The sequence below is a fragment of the Limanda limanda genome, chromosome 3 (genome assembly GCF_963576545.1).
Source record: "Limanda limanda chromosome 3, fLimLim1.1, whole genome shotgun sequence".
In the NCBI taxonomy this organism is placed as follows: domain Eukaryota; kingdom Metazoa; phylum Chordata; class Actinopteri; order Pleuronectiformes; family Pleuronectidae; genus Limanda; species Limanda limanda.
In genome coordinates this window covers 3,312,782-3,328,523 of record NC_083638.1, presented here as the reverse complement: position 1 = coordinate 3,328,523, position 15,742 = coordinate 3,312,782, and the positions used below count along the sequence as shown (strand labels likewise).

The 15,742-nt window shown below is 41.9% G+C and overlaps 2 protein-coding genes across 2 annotated transcripts in view; both read left to right on the top strand.

The window, feature by feature from the left end:
• The window catches only part of LOC132998080 (NACHT, LRR and PYD domains-containing protein 12-like), a 53,237-nt gene that overhangs the window by 24,021 nt on the left and 13,474 nt on the right, over window positions 1–15,742 (top strand). The window lies entirely within an intron of this gene.
• On the top strand, window positions 9,090–10,465 carry LOC132998274 (otogelin-like). The gene is made up of 3 exons (XM_061067819.1): window positions 9,090–9,137; window positions 9,497–9,547; window positions 10,265–10,465. The coding sequence occupies exons 1-3, from the start codon at window positions 9,090–9,092 to the stop codon at window positions 10,463–10,465; spliced, it is 300 nt and encodes a 99-aa protein (XP_060923802.1).

Here is a 15,742-nt window from a genome sequence, read left to right as displayed (position 1 = left end):
TGTACAGAATTCTAAACAAATGAAGATAGAAGCATTTCAAATTATATTTGTACTCTTAACGGCGGCTGTGGCTAAGAGGTAGAGTGGTCGTTCTTCAACCAGAAGGTCGGCGGTTCGATCCCCAGTCTGAACCATCTGCATGCTGAAGTGTCCTTGGGCAAGATGCTGAGCCCTCAATAGCCCCCCACAGAATAACAAAGTGCTGCAAGTAGATGCACTGTATGAATGTGTGTTTGAATGGGTGAATGTGAAACTGTACTGTAAAGCGCTTTGAGTGGTCATCATCAGACTAGAAAAGAGCTATATAAATACAAATCCATTTAACAATAAAGATAGAAGTATTTTTAGTTAGATACTAGGCCTTCATACAGAATATTTGCAATAATCTTTTGATTCTCAGAATGTTCAATCTTGAAACTAGCTAGAATTGTGTGTGTGTCATATTGATGGTCAGTCTCACAGCTGTCTTGATAGGAGGTCAGACAGAGGGACGTTGTTGATTTAATGTTGTATGTTGCTTTGGTTTCGAGGAACCGAATGTTTACAGTCACGATTGTGTTGATGAAGCAGAAAACACAATAATCTTTTCTCCAATTGTAAACACCTTTGGCCGACATTGCATCTGCTGGTTCAAGGTCTTTTATGAAGTAAACAGGTTGCCTAGCAACTATAGCGTCATTGGGAGTGTCTCCCTGTTCTACTTTGATTCCAAATGCCGAGAGGATGGATGCGTGCGCACTTCCGAGGAGGAGGAACGAAGAACTACTGTTATAAAATAGACAGATGCCGGATGTTCGTGGCGCTCTGATACAACTAATGTACTGAAAGCCCATTGCTTTGCTGTAACCTGTTCATTGTGTTCTAAATAAATTGTTGATTGACCAAGCGAGTTCGGCTGGTCTTCTCTTAAAAAAGTAACGATCACGCTTTAACAGGACTCTGCATCGATGAAGAGACTGAACTCAATGACTCATGAGGTTTCCACCGCAGAATGATTCTAAAACCGCTGCTTCAGGACAGACGGACATAAAAGGTCCGGCCTATTTTTAGAGCCGACTGTGATAAAAACCAAGGCCGCTGTGAAATACTCAGAGGTAGTGAATACTGTAACACGCTCAACAAACCAAGTAACATTAAAAACACCAACCGACCACCACACAGACGCAGCACTCTGTTGCAGGTATGGCCTGCCCCCTCGAGAAGTGTTGTTGTTGTGGTGTGACGTAGTACCCCTCAGCATTGTGGGTAATGAACCTGTGCATTGTGGGTAGGGGGCTACATATTGTGGGGGTTACGAAAAGTAACAGAACACCTAGTGTGATGAGTGTGTGACTCCTGTGTACGGAGAGAGAAATAAAGAAGTGGCGGTGATTGAAAGCTACGAGCACGTCTACTTCTCATTAACCAACTGGTCCGGACGGCTGGTTACCGGCAAGACTAGCCGAGACAAACACTAACAGTGCGCTCCCAACCACAGTTGAGGAGCCGAGATACTGAGCGAAGAAAAGGTAACACTGGGGGCTCGTCCGGGATCAAAAGAAAAGTTTGGAGCGGATTAGCAGAGGAGATGTCGGCGCGCGGAGCTAATGTTAATGGCCCGAGGCCATACACCAGCACGAATCCGTTTCTGGTGGACATCCAAGAGACTGCCCGGGTTAGCGCGGACATCGCTAACCGGGGCGAACGGTTGCAGCTGCACGCCATCGCAGGCGCACTCAAACCCTTTCATCACGCCGACACATGAGCACGTGTCCACGAGGAGTGAGTTTATAAGCGCTTTTCAGTGCAATTGTGACTGTTTAGAGAACACTGCATCCACTTCAGCCAGCCGTGGCACCTTTCACCCCATGTATGCCCCAACATGCAACACAGCATTATGGAGGACAAGTTCAACCCAGCTCAGCCGCACACTGTGGAGCAGCACCGCGACGGAGCGTGGAGATTGACCGGTGTGAATGTGGCCAGCCTGACAGGAGGGCCATAGAGAGTTGGAGCAGGACAGCATCAGTGTGGAGATCTTCATGAATGCCCTGGCTGATGCTGAGTTAGTTCAAAAGTTGCTGGAGGAGAAGCCTCCCACCCTGGTGAGAGCCTACGAGATGGCCCACAGTTGTGAAACCCCCAGACGGGCAGCAAGAGCCGTCAAACAGCTTATGCAGCCAGGTCTTCGAAATGCTGCAGAACGGAGACCCAGGGTCGATATGGCGCTTGAGAGCGCCGTGTTTCAGCCTTTAAAGAGACAGTGGGGGTCAATGATGAGCGAGCTGCAGAGCCCGCTTACCCACCAGTGAGAAAGCAAAGATCTCACCAGCAGTGGCAGTCCAACAAAGCTAAGCCTGTAAAAACGAACTTTGGAGAAGTCATACTTACCATACTATTTGCCACAACTGTTCTGGGGTGGGGCATATACAGAGGAACTGCACTTCTCCCTGTAAGCCCAAACGATATGCACCCAGGGCCAGCACAGCTCCGGTTCCTGACTCAGGTAAAGTGGTCACCTGCACCAAAGGCTCCGAAGATTAAATGAGTGTTCCAATACGGATATATGGACTTTTATTACGTGCTCTGCTAGACTCTGGCGCTCGGAGGAACCTACTGCCCCTTCGTCATTTCAATGCCTTCCCTCATGAATCCAGACCTCAAATCCAGCCATCCACCTTGCCAGTTCTGCAGGGCAACGGTCCTGAGGGTCTGAGAGTCCAAGGGGAAGTCAACCTGCCAGTCCGAGCCGGAGGCAGAGTTACAAACGTGAACTTTATTATGGCAGACACAGCTAACATGGAAGTTATCCTGGGGCACCCTTTCCTGCTGCAGGCACAGGCCAACTTGGATTATGGTCACAGAGAAATCACTCTCTTGGGTGAGAAGATACCTCGCTTCAAGCCCAGCCCACAGCCTGAGGTGCACCTTGTCAGAGTAGCCCGCACCACAATGTTGGAGTCTGGGTGTGAATATATAGTGCCGGGCACCGCCAGACTCCGTCATTCAGCAGATGGAGAAATTATGTAGACCCCAACGAAAGGTTTCATTAAGAGGCACGGTGTCCTGGTGGCCCGCATTGTTGTTAAGACCCAGCAACGCACTAACATCCCCATCAGAATCGATAGGCCCTGCGCCTATCACCCTGAAGAAAGGGACAGTTGCCGGGGTTCTCCAGCCAGCAGAGGTGTGGGGGGATCTGGATCCTCAACCCACTGAGGCCTGAGCGGCACCTGCTCCCACTGACCTGCCAGACATCACAGCTGAAGTCGCCATGGTGATTCCGACAGAGCAACCTCTAGTGGGGGTAGAGGACATCTGCAGTGAGGACCTGTTACATCCCAGCATCAACAGGATGAGTGAGCGTCCCAACACCAATCTATTCGCTGGTTGGACTCAAGAACAGCTTAGCACTGCCCAGGAGTCTGACCCTGACATAGGACCAGTGAAAAAGTGGATGGATGAAGGGAGAGACAGGCCATCATATGCAGATATAGCACACTGCAGCCCCGCCACCAAAGCCTTGTGGGCACAGTGGAAAAGACTTTATCAGAAAGTAAGGAAATACGAAAAATAAGGAAATTCTATTGCACTGAAGGAAGTGAGTTTTACCCTCAGATCTTACTGCCTCACAAGTATTGCCACTCAGTGATGGAACAGATGCACGATTGTCCAGTGGGTAGACACTTTGGAGTAGAAAGAACTCTCACAAGCCTTAAGACCAGTGTTAATTTCGTTGACGATAACGATAACAAAAAATATTCGTTAACGCCCCTTTTCCCATGACTAAGACGAGACGAAAGACGTTACTAAATGGATCTTTGAAAATAAAAACTAAGACGAAATCTATTTTAATTTTCGTTAACGAGACGAAACGAAAATGTTGGCGGTTGACTAAGTCACACCAATTTTTAAAAACATAATCGTATCAGGCCGTCATGAAGTACCCGGAGCGGCGAGTGTGTGTGTCTGTGTGTGTGTGTGTGTGTGTGTGCTCCGGTCCCGCGGCTCCGCCCCCGCGCACTCGCTCAGAGAGACAGTGAGATCAGAGCTCGTTCATGTGAAGCAGGCCGGTCACTGACTCCCCGGCTGCTTCTTAACTATGGAAACAGTGAAACACAGAGTTTCTCTGGTCTCAGCTGATCAGAGATCAGCGCCGCAGCTTCTGGATCAGAGCAGAGGCTGCAGTTGGTTTCTACCGAGCTCCAGCTTCTGTGTCCGCCTCCAGTCTGATCTGCTTTCAATTTTTGTTTTCACATTTCGCCAACGCCAACTAAAATATATAGGCTGCAGCTATATGTTTTTATTTATTTCAAAATAGGGTACTTATTATTTCATACATTTCCCACAAATATGGGGATGACTCAAATAACCTTACATAGTTCTGCGTTTAATTTATTTCAAAGTAGGCCTACACTTGCCTGTGTATTTTCTTCTCCTCTTCATAAGCATTTGGTGTTTCCCTTTGTTTTAACAGGTAAAAATAAATAAAATGTCAACAGTTTTCTTTATTGTTGTTCTATAATTTCATAAATGCAATAATCTACAGATTAGTATAGTATAACTTTATATAAAATTTTATCAGCTTTGTTATCAAATATGTTTTGCGACTCCAGACACATTTTATTTGGGGGAAGAGGGGGCAAAATGGCTCTTTTGATAGTAACGGTTGCCGACCCCTGCTATATACCTATAGGAGGGACATCTAATGGACAACAACAAGTACTGAAAGCTAGACTAGTACGCAGTTGTAGACACAACACAGGGGGTCCCTGGACCTGAGAAGGGAAGATAAGGAGTTTAATGTGGCTATTAAATGTGACTAAAACTGGACTAAAAGGTAATTTGTTTTTGTCGACTAAAACTAGACTAAAATGTAATTTGTTTTCGTCGACTAAAACTAGACTAAAACTAAGAAGGATAAAAATGACTAAAACTAGACTAAAACTAATATGCATTTTCGTCAAAAGACTAAGACTAAGACTAAATCAAAAATAGCTGCCAAAATTAACACTGGACCAGGTATTACTGGTACAACATGAAGGACAATGTAACCCTCTGGTGTCGCACCTGCCCCAGCTGTGCTGCAAAAGCTCGCCCAAAGAAAACACCTAAGGCCGCCATGGGCACGGTGCGAGTTGGTGCTCCCATGGAGAAGGTTGCAGTCTATCTGATGGGACCTTTAAATAAAAGAAAGTACGACAAAAACATCTGTTGAGTCCAACACAAAGTCGGAAATGCTGTTTGGCACCTGGATAAAGGCACCAAAAGGGTTCAGGACAGGGTGCAGAAGCTTCTTCCTGCCCATGAGGGTCCCTACTTCATCGTGGGCGTACTGGACGACTTGATCTACTGGATTAAAAAGAGCCAAGGCCAAAGAAGTTCACCACGACAAGCTCAAACCCTATTATTCCAGGGCCCTGCTGGACAGCAGCTGGGTCTTCAACGACACTGACACCTGGGGCCAGTTTTTCAAAAGTAATCTGATCGGATTACGGCTATTGGATTGGATCAAATCTTGAAAATGGGTATTTCAAAAGAAAAAAAGGATTCAGAAATTGGATTGGATCACGTAATCTAATCTTGTTGTTGATCCGGATCAAACCTTGAGTTTGGGTTTTTCAAAACTTTTTGGTAGGATTGGGATCATTGTGATCCCAAAAATCAGGACTAAACTGATCCCAGCAGGAGGGTGGATTCATGGTGGATATCAGTAATAAAACTAGGTAACTAAAATTGGTTAGTTAAATAATACAACATTTATATCATGCATTTTACAGTATTTATATTTATTCATCAATTTCACTTGAATTGTTCAACAGGAAGTACATAAAGTAGGTAGGCTATGTAGGGCAACAAAAGACCACGCTGAAGCCAAGAACAGCCAAACAGGCAACAACCCATATAAGAGGGGTGAATACACAGACATAGTCCTTGATATTATTGGAGGTGAAAAGTCGGAAGCTCTGCATGGGATCCAAGATGTTGCAGAGGATGGTGAGCCTGTGATGACAGCAGAAAGTGAGCCTTCTTCAGAAACATTTATTCTTCATCTCAGCCCTGTAATCGAGGGAGAAGGTCAATCACAGGTGGAGCCAGAAGGCCTAGTTCCCACAGGACCCCCAGAGAGAGGCTCAAAGCACCCAAAGAAAGATGACGCCTATAAGGTACTTCTGCAAAAAGGGACTGAAAGGGCAGAAATACAGATCCATCTAGCAGAGGAACAGCTTATTCTTGCCCGACTGCAGCAAACCAAGCAGCAGATGAAGATGATGAAGAAGAAGGAGAACTCATAAGAAGAACTACTCCTAACAAGAACTAAGAAGTAATTTATTTTGTTAAGTATTGGACATTTAAACCTTTTTTTATCCAGTTCAATTCAATAAATCTTTGTTTGAAACCTGTTCGAAACATCCATAATGTATTTGTGAGTAAAGTATGTATTTATTTATTTATTTGTTGTAGGTCTCAGATGAGTGGACTGCCTGTTTCCAAGATATGGACAATGGAGGGGGATGTTTATATTGTTTGTTTGCTGTTCCGTTCAGTCCTATTTTCTGTTCAAATAAAGCATATTGGAGTGACCCCACACTATTCTACCTGTTGTTCTTTACATAGCTACATTGTGATAGTTCCATTTAGACCACAGGTAATCCAGATTTGGTAATCCTGAAAAGTTTGAATCCAGATCAGAGTAATCCAATCCCACATTGCTTTGAAAAACCAGCATAAAAATAAAATGGATTACGTGATCCTGGATAGCAGAAAACGAGATTTCCAAATCTGGATCAGTTTGATCCAGATTAAAACTTTTGAAAAACCGGCCCCAGGGCACCTGTAGAGGTGGATCCCCCTCTGCCTATTACCTCTGCCCGGAGGTCCCAGCGGCCCAGAGAACCACCAGACAGGTTTGGTAACTTGGTCAGTCACTGAAATGTGAACAGCCTTCAACCTGAGTCAGGGTGTAAGCAGATCGCTGCCCTACTCAGAGAAAAAAAAAAGAAAAGAGTTCCTGAATTGTAAAATTCCATGTTGTAACCAAAAGTGTTCAATGAAAGTTGCCTCTTAATATTTTGCACATTATTTATGGGCCTATTTTTGTAGTTATTTATTGTTGTCAAAGAGTCCTTTGACTGTTCTATTGTTTTGAATTTGCCATACGATATGTCGCCGTGAAGATCACAGTATGAAAGTAAACAACCGGAAAGAAGGTGGAATGGTATTATTTTTGTCACATTTTCAAGTTAAAGGTAACTGGATTGATTAATAGCATCACTATTTTCAGTATGTGTGTCACGGACATCTTTGTTGCATAAAAAAAAAGGATCTATGCAGTATGCTTCATGGACATTATATGGACATTACCTCCTGCTTTAAGCTGTTTCCACTTGGTAAAGATGCCTTCAAGGTCTGTGGGGATTCAGGGCTTGTGTTATGGGGAATGTTTTGTACAATTAATGTCTAATGCTTTCCCTTTATAATGTATACATGCTGGAGTGATGTTAAGGGTTTAATCATCATCCAGGTGGGGGTAGTGTTGCAGGTATGGCCTGCCCCCTCGAGAAGTGTTGTTGTTGTGGTGTGACGTAGTACCCCTAAGCATTGTGGGTAATGAACCTGTGCATTGTGGGTAGGGGGCTACATATTGTGGGGGTTATGAAAAGTAACAGAACACCTAGTGTGATGAGTGTGTGACTCCTGTGTACGGAGAGAGAAATAAAGAAGTGGCGGTGACAGGGGCTGGACAACAGAGTTCAGTTAGTGGGACGTTCATGATTTTTAAATAAAGATGGATGACGTGTTTCTGCTTCCTCCTGCTGTACGAAAGTGAAGCCAAAATATCTCAGGTACGAACGCTGCCATCTTGTGTCACTGGAGTGGAGCTGCAGTATCAACGTTCTGACAAATCATTTTTAACGTGTATGAGACTTTTTAGTCTGGCACAATTTGAAGTGTTCTTTTTGTTAATTACAATTATACAACAGATGATTGGTTAATTGTTGCAGCTCTACTTGTAAACGCTGTCATGTAAATAAATTGGAACTTAACCATATTTAAAATACTCATGTTTTACACATTTAAACATTTGAAGTTAGTTCTTCAGTGTTTGAGTTTCGTTCCACCACCAGAGAACTCTGTGAGCGATAAGAAGCATCAGGGGCGGATTGGTAATGTAGTATTTAGAGCAGTGTAACTTTTAAATGTAACTAACCAATTTCCATAATGTAACCAAAAGGATTCTAATGTTGAATTTATTCCCATTTTAAATATATTCGTACATCTGCAGTTTCCTCTTTTTAACAAGTCCAGGAGATTGCATCATGTTTACATTGAAGAAAAATAAGAAAAATCTACACTTGGTTAAATTATTTCAATATAAAGAATTGATGATAGTCATATTATTATACACTGAATCATTTCATTTAACTCTTTATGTACAAACTTTAGCTTCTATTTCCCAGTAACATTGATTTACACAAATGAATATGATTTAATATAAGAATAAGTATGAATTATTACATATATTTACTTATTTGACTTATATTCCTGATATAATGTGACTCACTTACTCACAGATGTTGAACAGACGTGTTTAAAACGGTCAGAGGAAGAACAGGAAACAGCTGATGTGCCACACATAGCAGCTTTGTTTTCTGTTGTTATTTTATCTGTTGTGTTTTTGCAAAATGCCAGAAATACTTTAGATATGTTCACACAGACCTCACATCCCCTGATGGTGTGAAACGTCTCTGCTGCCGCAATATTGAAGAGAGAGGCTGATCACTTCAGATTGTAGAAAATATCATAATTTTAAATATGTATATATATATATGTATTTTGTGCTGTTTTCTGATGAAAACCAGGAAACAGGGAATAAAGAGTTATTATACACAATGCTACATTCTGAATTCATAAAGAACAGAAATATTACCGGTGATATTTCTGCCAAATTAAACTATGTAAAAGTTTGAAAATTTTGATATTTCTAACAAACCAAACTGCGACTGTCAGACATCACATTTAATCTGATTAAGGACGAAACCGACAGACAGATTCACAGCCTCCTCTTTAACAACATGGCCGCTGCGTTGATGTGTGTTGGTGTGAAAATGTCTCAAACGTTGATGGAGCACGTTCACACCCTCTGGTTTCAACTGGTTTGAAGAAGTTCACTGTGGGAGATAAAAGCATGATGCTGCTCAACATTTCATTTTTCTTTTCTCGGGGAAGTTTACTCCCGAGTTGCTTTTAATTTTAATTTTCAAACTTTCTCCGTCATCCGACTCGTCGTCCGTCCATTAAAGCAGCTTCTCAGCTTGTGCCTGATCGACGGCCTCAACTCTGACCGTTCTTCTTCTTCTTCTTTCCTCTCTGTCACGCTTCTTCTCTTTCCCGCTGTCTGCTGTGTCGCTACATTTGTCAGATCACATGTGTGTTTTCTTGATTTTTTCATGCTCACCTGTTCGGACTGATTTTTGGTGTGAACAGGCAAAGAAGATGGAAAGTCGTGTGACAGGTGACGGTGAGGATGACGATCAGAAAGAACGACTGTCGCAGTAACAGGCCGGTATGTTTGTGTCCAACGTGATTCCTGGTTCATACAATAAGAAATAAGAAAATCTGGAAAACTGGTAACTCTTCATTTTACAGCTTTGTAATTTTCCAGTACATTTACTGGCAGAAGAAATGTAGTTATTGGTGTTAATTGTATGTAAAATAAGAATTTCCTTAAAGGAACCGATTGTTTGATTTAAATCAAAACAATCTCTTTAATTGTTATTGGAAACTTAATTTTTTTTACATGTATTGAACTTTGTGTTTGCATTTTGACAAATTTCACATATGTAAATTTGAATCTCGAGTTAACACTGGCAACTAATTGGATTTACACAACTGGAAATAGGAAAGTGTCTGAACGCTCCCAGTTCACACACTTTCCATTTTCATTTAAAAGCTAAAAATTACTCACAGTTTATTTGTATATCATATTTCAACGAAGAAATTCAAAGTACTTTTCAAAAGATAAGAAGCATCATGACGAATTGTCAAAGCAACATTAGACAATATCAGAATGAAGCATTTAAACAGAAATTAAAAGAGAATAAAAATAAATGAAGAAATATACAGACCAGTTAAGGACGTCATAATTTAAAGCATGTGGAGAATCTTCAATTCAATCGGACAGCGACTTAAAAATCACACTTTTAATTTAAAGAAATGTGTCCACTCCTCTGGGCGACTTCCAGCCGTGTGACCTTCTGCACTGATGCTCTGTGTCCTGCAGGTGAACATCGTGTCATGTGACGGGAAGTGTCCGTCCGCCAGCATCTACAACTACAACATCAACACGTACGCTCGCTTCTGCAAGTGCTGCCGGAAGACGGGGCTGCAGCGGCGCTCGGTGCAGCTCTACTGCAGCGGCAACGCAACCTGGGTCAGCTACAGCATCCAGGAGCCCACCGACTGCTCCTGCCAGTGGTCCTGAACACACACACACACAGAGTACGATGTGCTGCTGCCTCTGCTGGCAGGGAGGTCGACCTGCAGCTTCATCTGCAGCAGTCGACATGTGACGACTTTATTTGTCATTTATATTTATAGTTTTGATTTCAGCCGAAAATGGTGTTAACCCTGCAAGATTACATTTGTACATTACAACAATTTAATGTAAAAACTGCACTTGAAGCTGTTTACAGATCATTTTTGACCATCATCTGTAGTTAAAGATGGACGACATGGCTGCTCCTCAAAAGTGAAGCCAATTTCATCTTGATTGCCCCTTGCTGGCTGGCTGCAGTATGATTCATAAATCTATGCTCCTCCATGTTAATAGTTGGGATCAGAGATATTTTAGCTTAATTTTTGATCGCCAAGAGGAAGTTGAGACGTCATCCATCTTTATTTTACAGTCCATGGTTAAAAGTTACTGTTCAAACTGCTGTAGCGCCACCTCCCTGTCAGCCCGCTCACTCTCCATATCTCCTCCCATTGTGCCTGGATTTAGTAAATAACTAAGTTTCTTAATGTTTGAAAATGTTTTGCAACATCAAACACTTTGAGATTTCCCTCTTACTTTGAGATTTCTCTCTCTTATTAAGACATAAATTGTAAATGTACTGATTACACACATCGTTTAGATAATCAGAGGGAATCAGGTGAATGAACTTATCTGAATCCAGCAGTATATGGAGCACTTTATTTATTTATTGGAGTTCGATCGAGCAAAGCTGTTGGAAACATTTGGTCCAAGCGGAGAAGAAACAAACCAAACTTTGATTTGGTTCAATAATTGATGACAGAAAATACAGGGAGAGTGTTGAGATATCTATGTTTTGTTCTCTATCTTATGTTTTACTATATTTTACCTACATTATATCCTGTGAATCAATATTAGCTGTGTAGTCTATAGAATTAACAATATTACAACTGTTTCTTTTATCCTGGAGTGATATATCATTTCTAGACTCAGGAACAGGGTCAAACACAGAGTGCAACCATCTGAGGGTCAATCTGACCGCAAAGTGCAGCTTGGAGAGAAGTGTGAGAAGTAAATTCATCTTGAGATTTGAGACAATGTCTCTTACAAATAATGTGGACCTGGGAAAAGTGGGGGCTTTTTGCTTCTCGACAGGATCCAGTGACCTGGTGACGTGTCCAGCAGAACCCCAGAGACTCTCTGTAAGTATTGTTCTTATACAATAAACGTATTACTGTGAAACTTTTGAACACTGAACTTGTCTAAATTATTAACCTTTCCCACTTGAACCTCGAATCAACGAACACGCTGTCTGGTCCTGAAGGGACCGGGCTCGACAAGAGCCCGGTGGAGCGTTATAGATGCATGTTTCTCTGTGGACCAAACTTCTTTCTGTGGTTGTTCATATCAAACACTGGATATTTTAAAGTTAAAGAGGATTTGTATTATATAAATGTACATTTGCATTTTCAATAAATATTTCCTTTTGAAAAACTAAAAAAGGTTTTCGTCTGTTTATTAGATAACAGGATGCTGTGCAATATACATGATGTTATCACTGGTTATTACTATTATAATTATTATTATTATATTATCATTATTATTATACTCATTGTCAGGTTGTTCTGCTGCCCCCTGGTGGCCAAACATCGGCTGACCAGACAGCGGGCTAACCCAAGTGTGTGTGCGTGTGTGTGTGTGTGTTTGTATGTGAGGCCCCTCCCTCACAGTGACTCACACCTTGAGATAAGATAAGGGCAGCAAAGTCCGTTCACTTGAAGCTCCGACATCAATTATTAACTAATTACCATCCCATTAAAAAAAGAAGTGTGAACATGAACCAGTTCATTTTCATGTGTATGAACTGGAGTTTGAACTTGTTGTTTTCAGGAGTGAACTGGTTCATCAGGGAGGAGGAGCCTGAGAACAGGTAAGTGTCAGACTCCATTTTCACCTTGATGAGCAGAAGGAAGAAAAGTGAGCAGGTGAGTGTGAACACAACTTTCTGAAAGTTTTACTGTCTCACTCTCACACCTGCTGTTAACATCCGTCTGCTGATCACATGACTCTAAGTTTGTCAGTTCACACCTGGTGACAGACGTCATGTGATCAGATCCCAGAGACAGATGTGAACAGCAGCTGTGGATCAAAGAGCCTTCAAAGGACTAATTAACAGAGTTAACTCACAGTTTCACGTTTCATCTTCATCACATCTGTTCATCAAGGGTTTAATAACACAACGTGATTTCAGAATCATACGTTACAGCAGTGGTCACCAACCAGTGAAGAGTCTTCACTGTTGATCCCAGTAAAGCTCTGGACTCACTGGCTGAGGAGTAAGACCTGCAGACCCAGGTACACATATATATAAACATACATCTAAAACAGCTATACTATATAACACCACTATTTATGCAGTTTTTTAACTTCATAATGATGTGTGAGTGTGACTTTTAAAGTGAATATAAAGTTGAAGAGCTTGTGTTTGACCTTCATTTGGGCACAAAGCCATAGAACTGGGTGGAGATAGAGTGCTGCTTAAAGCTGCTGACTGATGTGCTCTCAGTGTTACTGTCTATAAAGTTCTGTAATTCATTTCCAGCCTTTATGACGTTAACACTAGATGTTGAGTTTCCTTCTCCCAGTGGCAGGGTGTTGCAAGACACAGGAACTTCATGAGCTTGTATTAATTCACTTTAATGTCGTTTTATATAAAAACACTTTTTTATACAATGTTTGTTTATGGCTTTGCATGTTTATTGGTGGATTTCAAATGACATAAACCAGTATTACATGAAGGGGCACTGTAGTATTGTACTTGTACAATAATACATCTCCTACATACTCTGAGACATAAGTTGCTCCATCCTCCGGCTGGTTTCCTAAAGAAAATTACATTTTATTAATTTAATTTCTAACCCCTTACCTGTAACGAAATCTTTAAACTATCTATCCTCCAAATAAATATTTAATTTCATAATATGAAGTTACTTTAAGGATCAGCGTATTAAAGTATGTGTGGTTATCCTCCGCTAACACTCCCAGTACATCAGTATCAGTCAGTGAAGTAAAGTAGATGCAGATAGTCTGTGGTACTGGGAGCACTTTGCGACTACGGGTCAGGTTGGTTCTGTTCGGCTCCAGCAGCTGACAAAGGTTTATCCTCTGAGGAGAATCTAGATCCTTCATGGACTCATCAGAGGAGCTCAAAGGATCTTGTGGGTCTCTGAAGACCCTGGTCCACCTCAGAGACTCTAACAATCCACACCAGCTTCACGGATCATCTAAGAACAACCCGTTAGAACAATGATTCTCAAACTGTGGGGCGAGCGACCGGGAGGGGAAATGTGAGGCTGAACTTATGTTTTAACGTCCGCATCTCTTAAACGGTGGAACGGTAAAAAATCGTTCTTTTGCCGTAGGCAGGGGTCGGCAACCCGCGGCCCTGCAGCAGCTCCCTGTATAGTGTTGTGCATGTCGCACATATTTTTCCCGAACAGTGAACTCACGTTCATGTTCATTTGTTAAACCATCATCGTATCAGGCCAGCATGAAATACCAGGAGCGTTAAATGTGTGTGTGTGTGTCCAGACAGCACACACACGCAGGCCCCGGGGCTCCGCCCCCACTCATTCGCTCAGAGAGACACACAGTGAGATCAGAGCTTGTACCCGTGAAGCAGCCGGTCAGTGACAAGTTGAAAAGAAAGTATGATGAAGCCTGTCTTGCTCTTTGGTTCACAGTAAATGAAGGAGGAAATGAGGAGACCCCAGTGTGTATTTTAGGTCTGAAAACTCTGGCAGCTGACAGTATGAGGCCCAACTAATTAAGAAGACACTTAGAAACATTACACCCCAGTCACATGCATGTGTTCGTTTTGGTTGAGCTTTATCATCGTTGTAACAAAGTGGTTATAATTTAATAAATTTTTTCTCTATTTTTGAAAAAGTACAGACTGACGTAAGCATGTAGTGATAAATGTCACTAAGTACTTAAATTAAGTTGAATTTAAATTAAGTTATTCCACTATTCTTTGAAAAAAATGGCAAATGTCACAAAAAGTTGTTTGAAAAGGTTTTTTATTTGCACATCACAAATTCCTGAAAGTAATGTGAATTTAATGTTCATGTGTATGTTATGTAAATACACATGTTAAACTTGGCCCATTTTGTCATCATTTTGTTGGGAAAGGGGAACGGATGGGGCATGTTCTAGCTCCAAAGTGGGGCATGACAGAAAAAGTTTGAGAACCACTGTGTTAGAAAAATGACATCGATTCAGGAAGTCAAACGCCCGGGTGCTTTTACTTTGAAAGGGGTTCTGGAACTGTAGTAAAGACGTTTGTGACAGAAAGTTAAACATTGTGGTTCACAGCAGAATAAATATAGAAAGTGATTTGAATGTTTATGGACTCATGTCGCAAACATTACTGGTTGCAGCACTTCCTGTGTGAGCTTCAAAATAAATGCACTTAAATGTTTCTGTTTCTGCCTTTGATTTAAAAAAAATGTATGTGAAACATTTGCAAGATCGAATAAATATGAATTGAAATTAATCTTTGTGAGTATTTATGCTCGTGCGTTAAGATTTTCAAATAAATTATAAATACGACCCTACTAATGGGTTTTTGGAAGATATCAGGGTGGTAGATCTCTTCTCAAAAAGTTTTTGTGCGTGGGTTTGGACTTGTTAGTCCTGGTGCCTTTGAACTCACAGTGTTTTTCCTCTCAGACTAAAGATGAGTGGTTATGAGGAGGAAGAGGAGGACAGAGCAGAGTCTCCAGGGTTCAGCTGTGTGTCTCTGAAGAGTGACTGGTCCATGCATCATCCTCTAACCTTCAGTAATGGACCTGGACGCTCACACACAAAGTAAGAGACCTGCTACACACATGTGAACCTCCAAATTGAATCCTCAGAGAATGAACCAGTGAATGATGTGTTCTGAATAAAAACATGTTTGTGTTTGCAGAGGTCAGGACCACAGACTGAGAGCAGAGTCTCCAGGGTCCAGCTGTCTGTCTCTGAAGAGTGACTGGTCCATGCATCATCCTCTAACCTTCAGTAATGGACCTGGACGCTCACACACAAAGTAAGAGACCTGCTACACACATGTGAACCTCCAAACTGAATCCTCAGAGAATGAACCAGTGAATGATGTGTTCTGAATAAAAACATGTTTGTGTTTGCAGAGGTCAGGACCACAGACTGAGAGCAGAGTCTCCAGAGTTCAGCTGGGTGTCTCCGAGGAGTGACTGGTCCAAAGGAGATCCTCCAAACTTCAGTAAT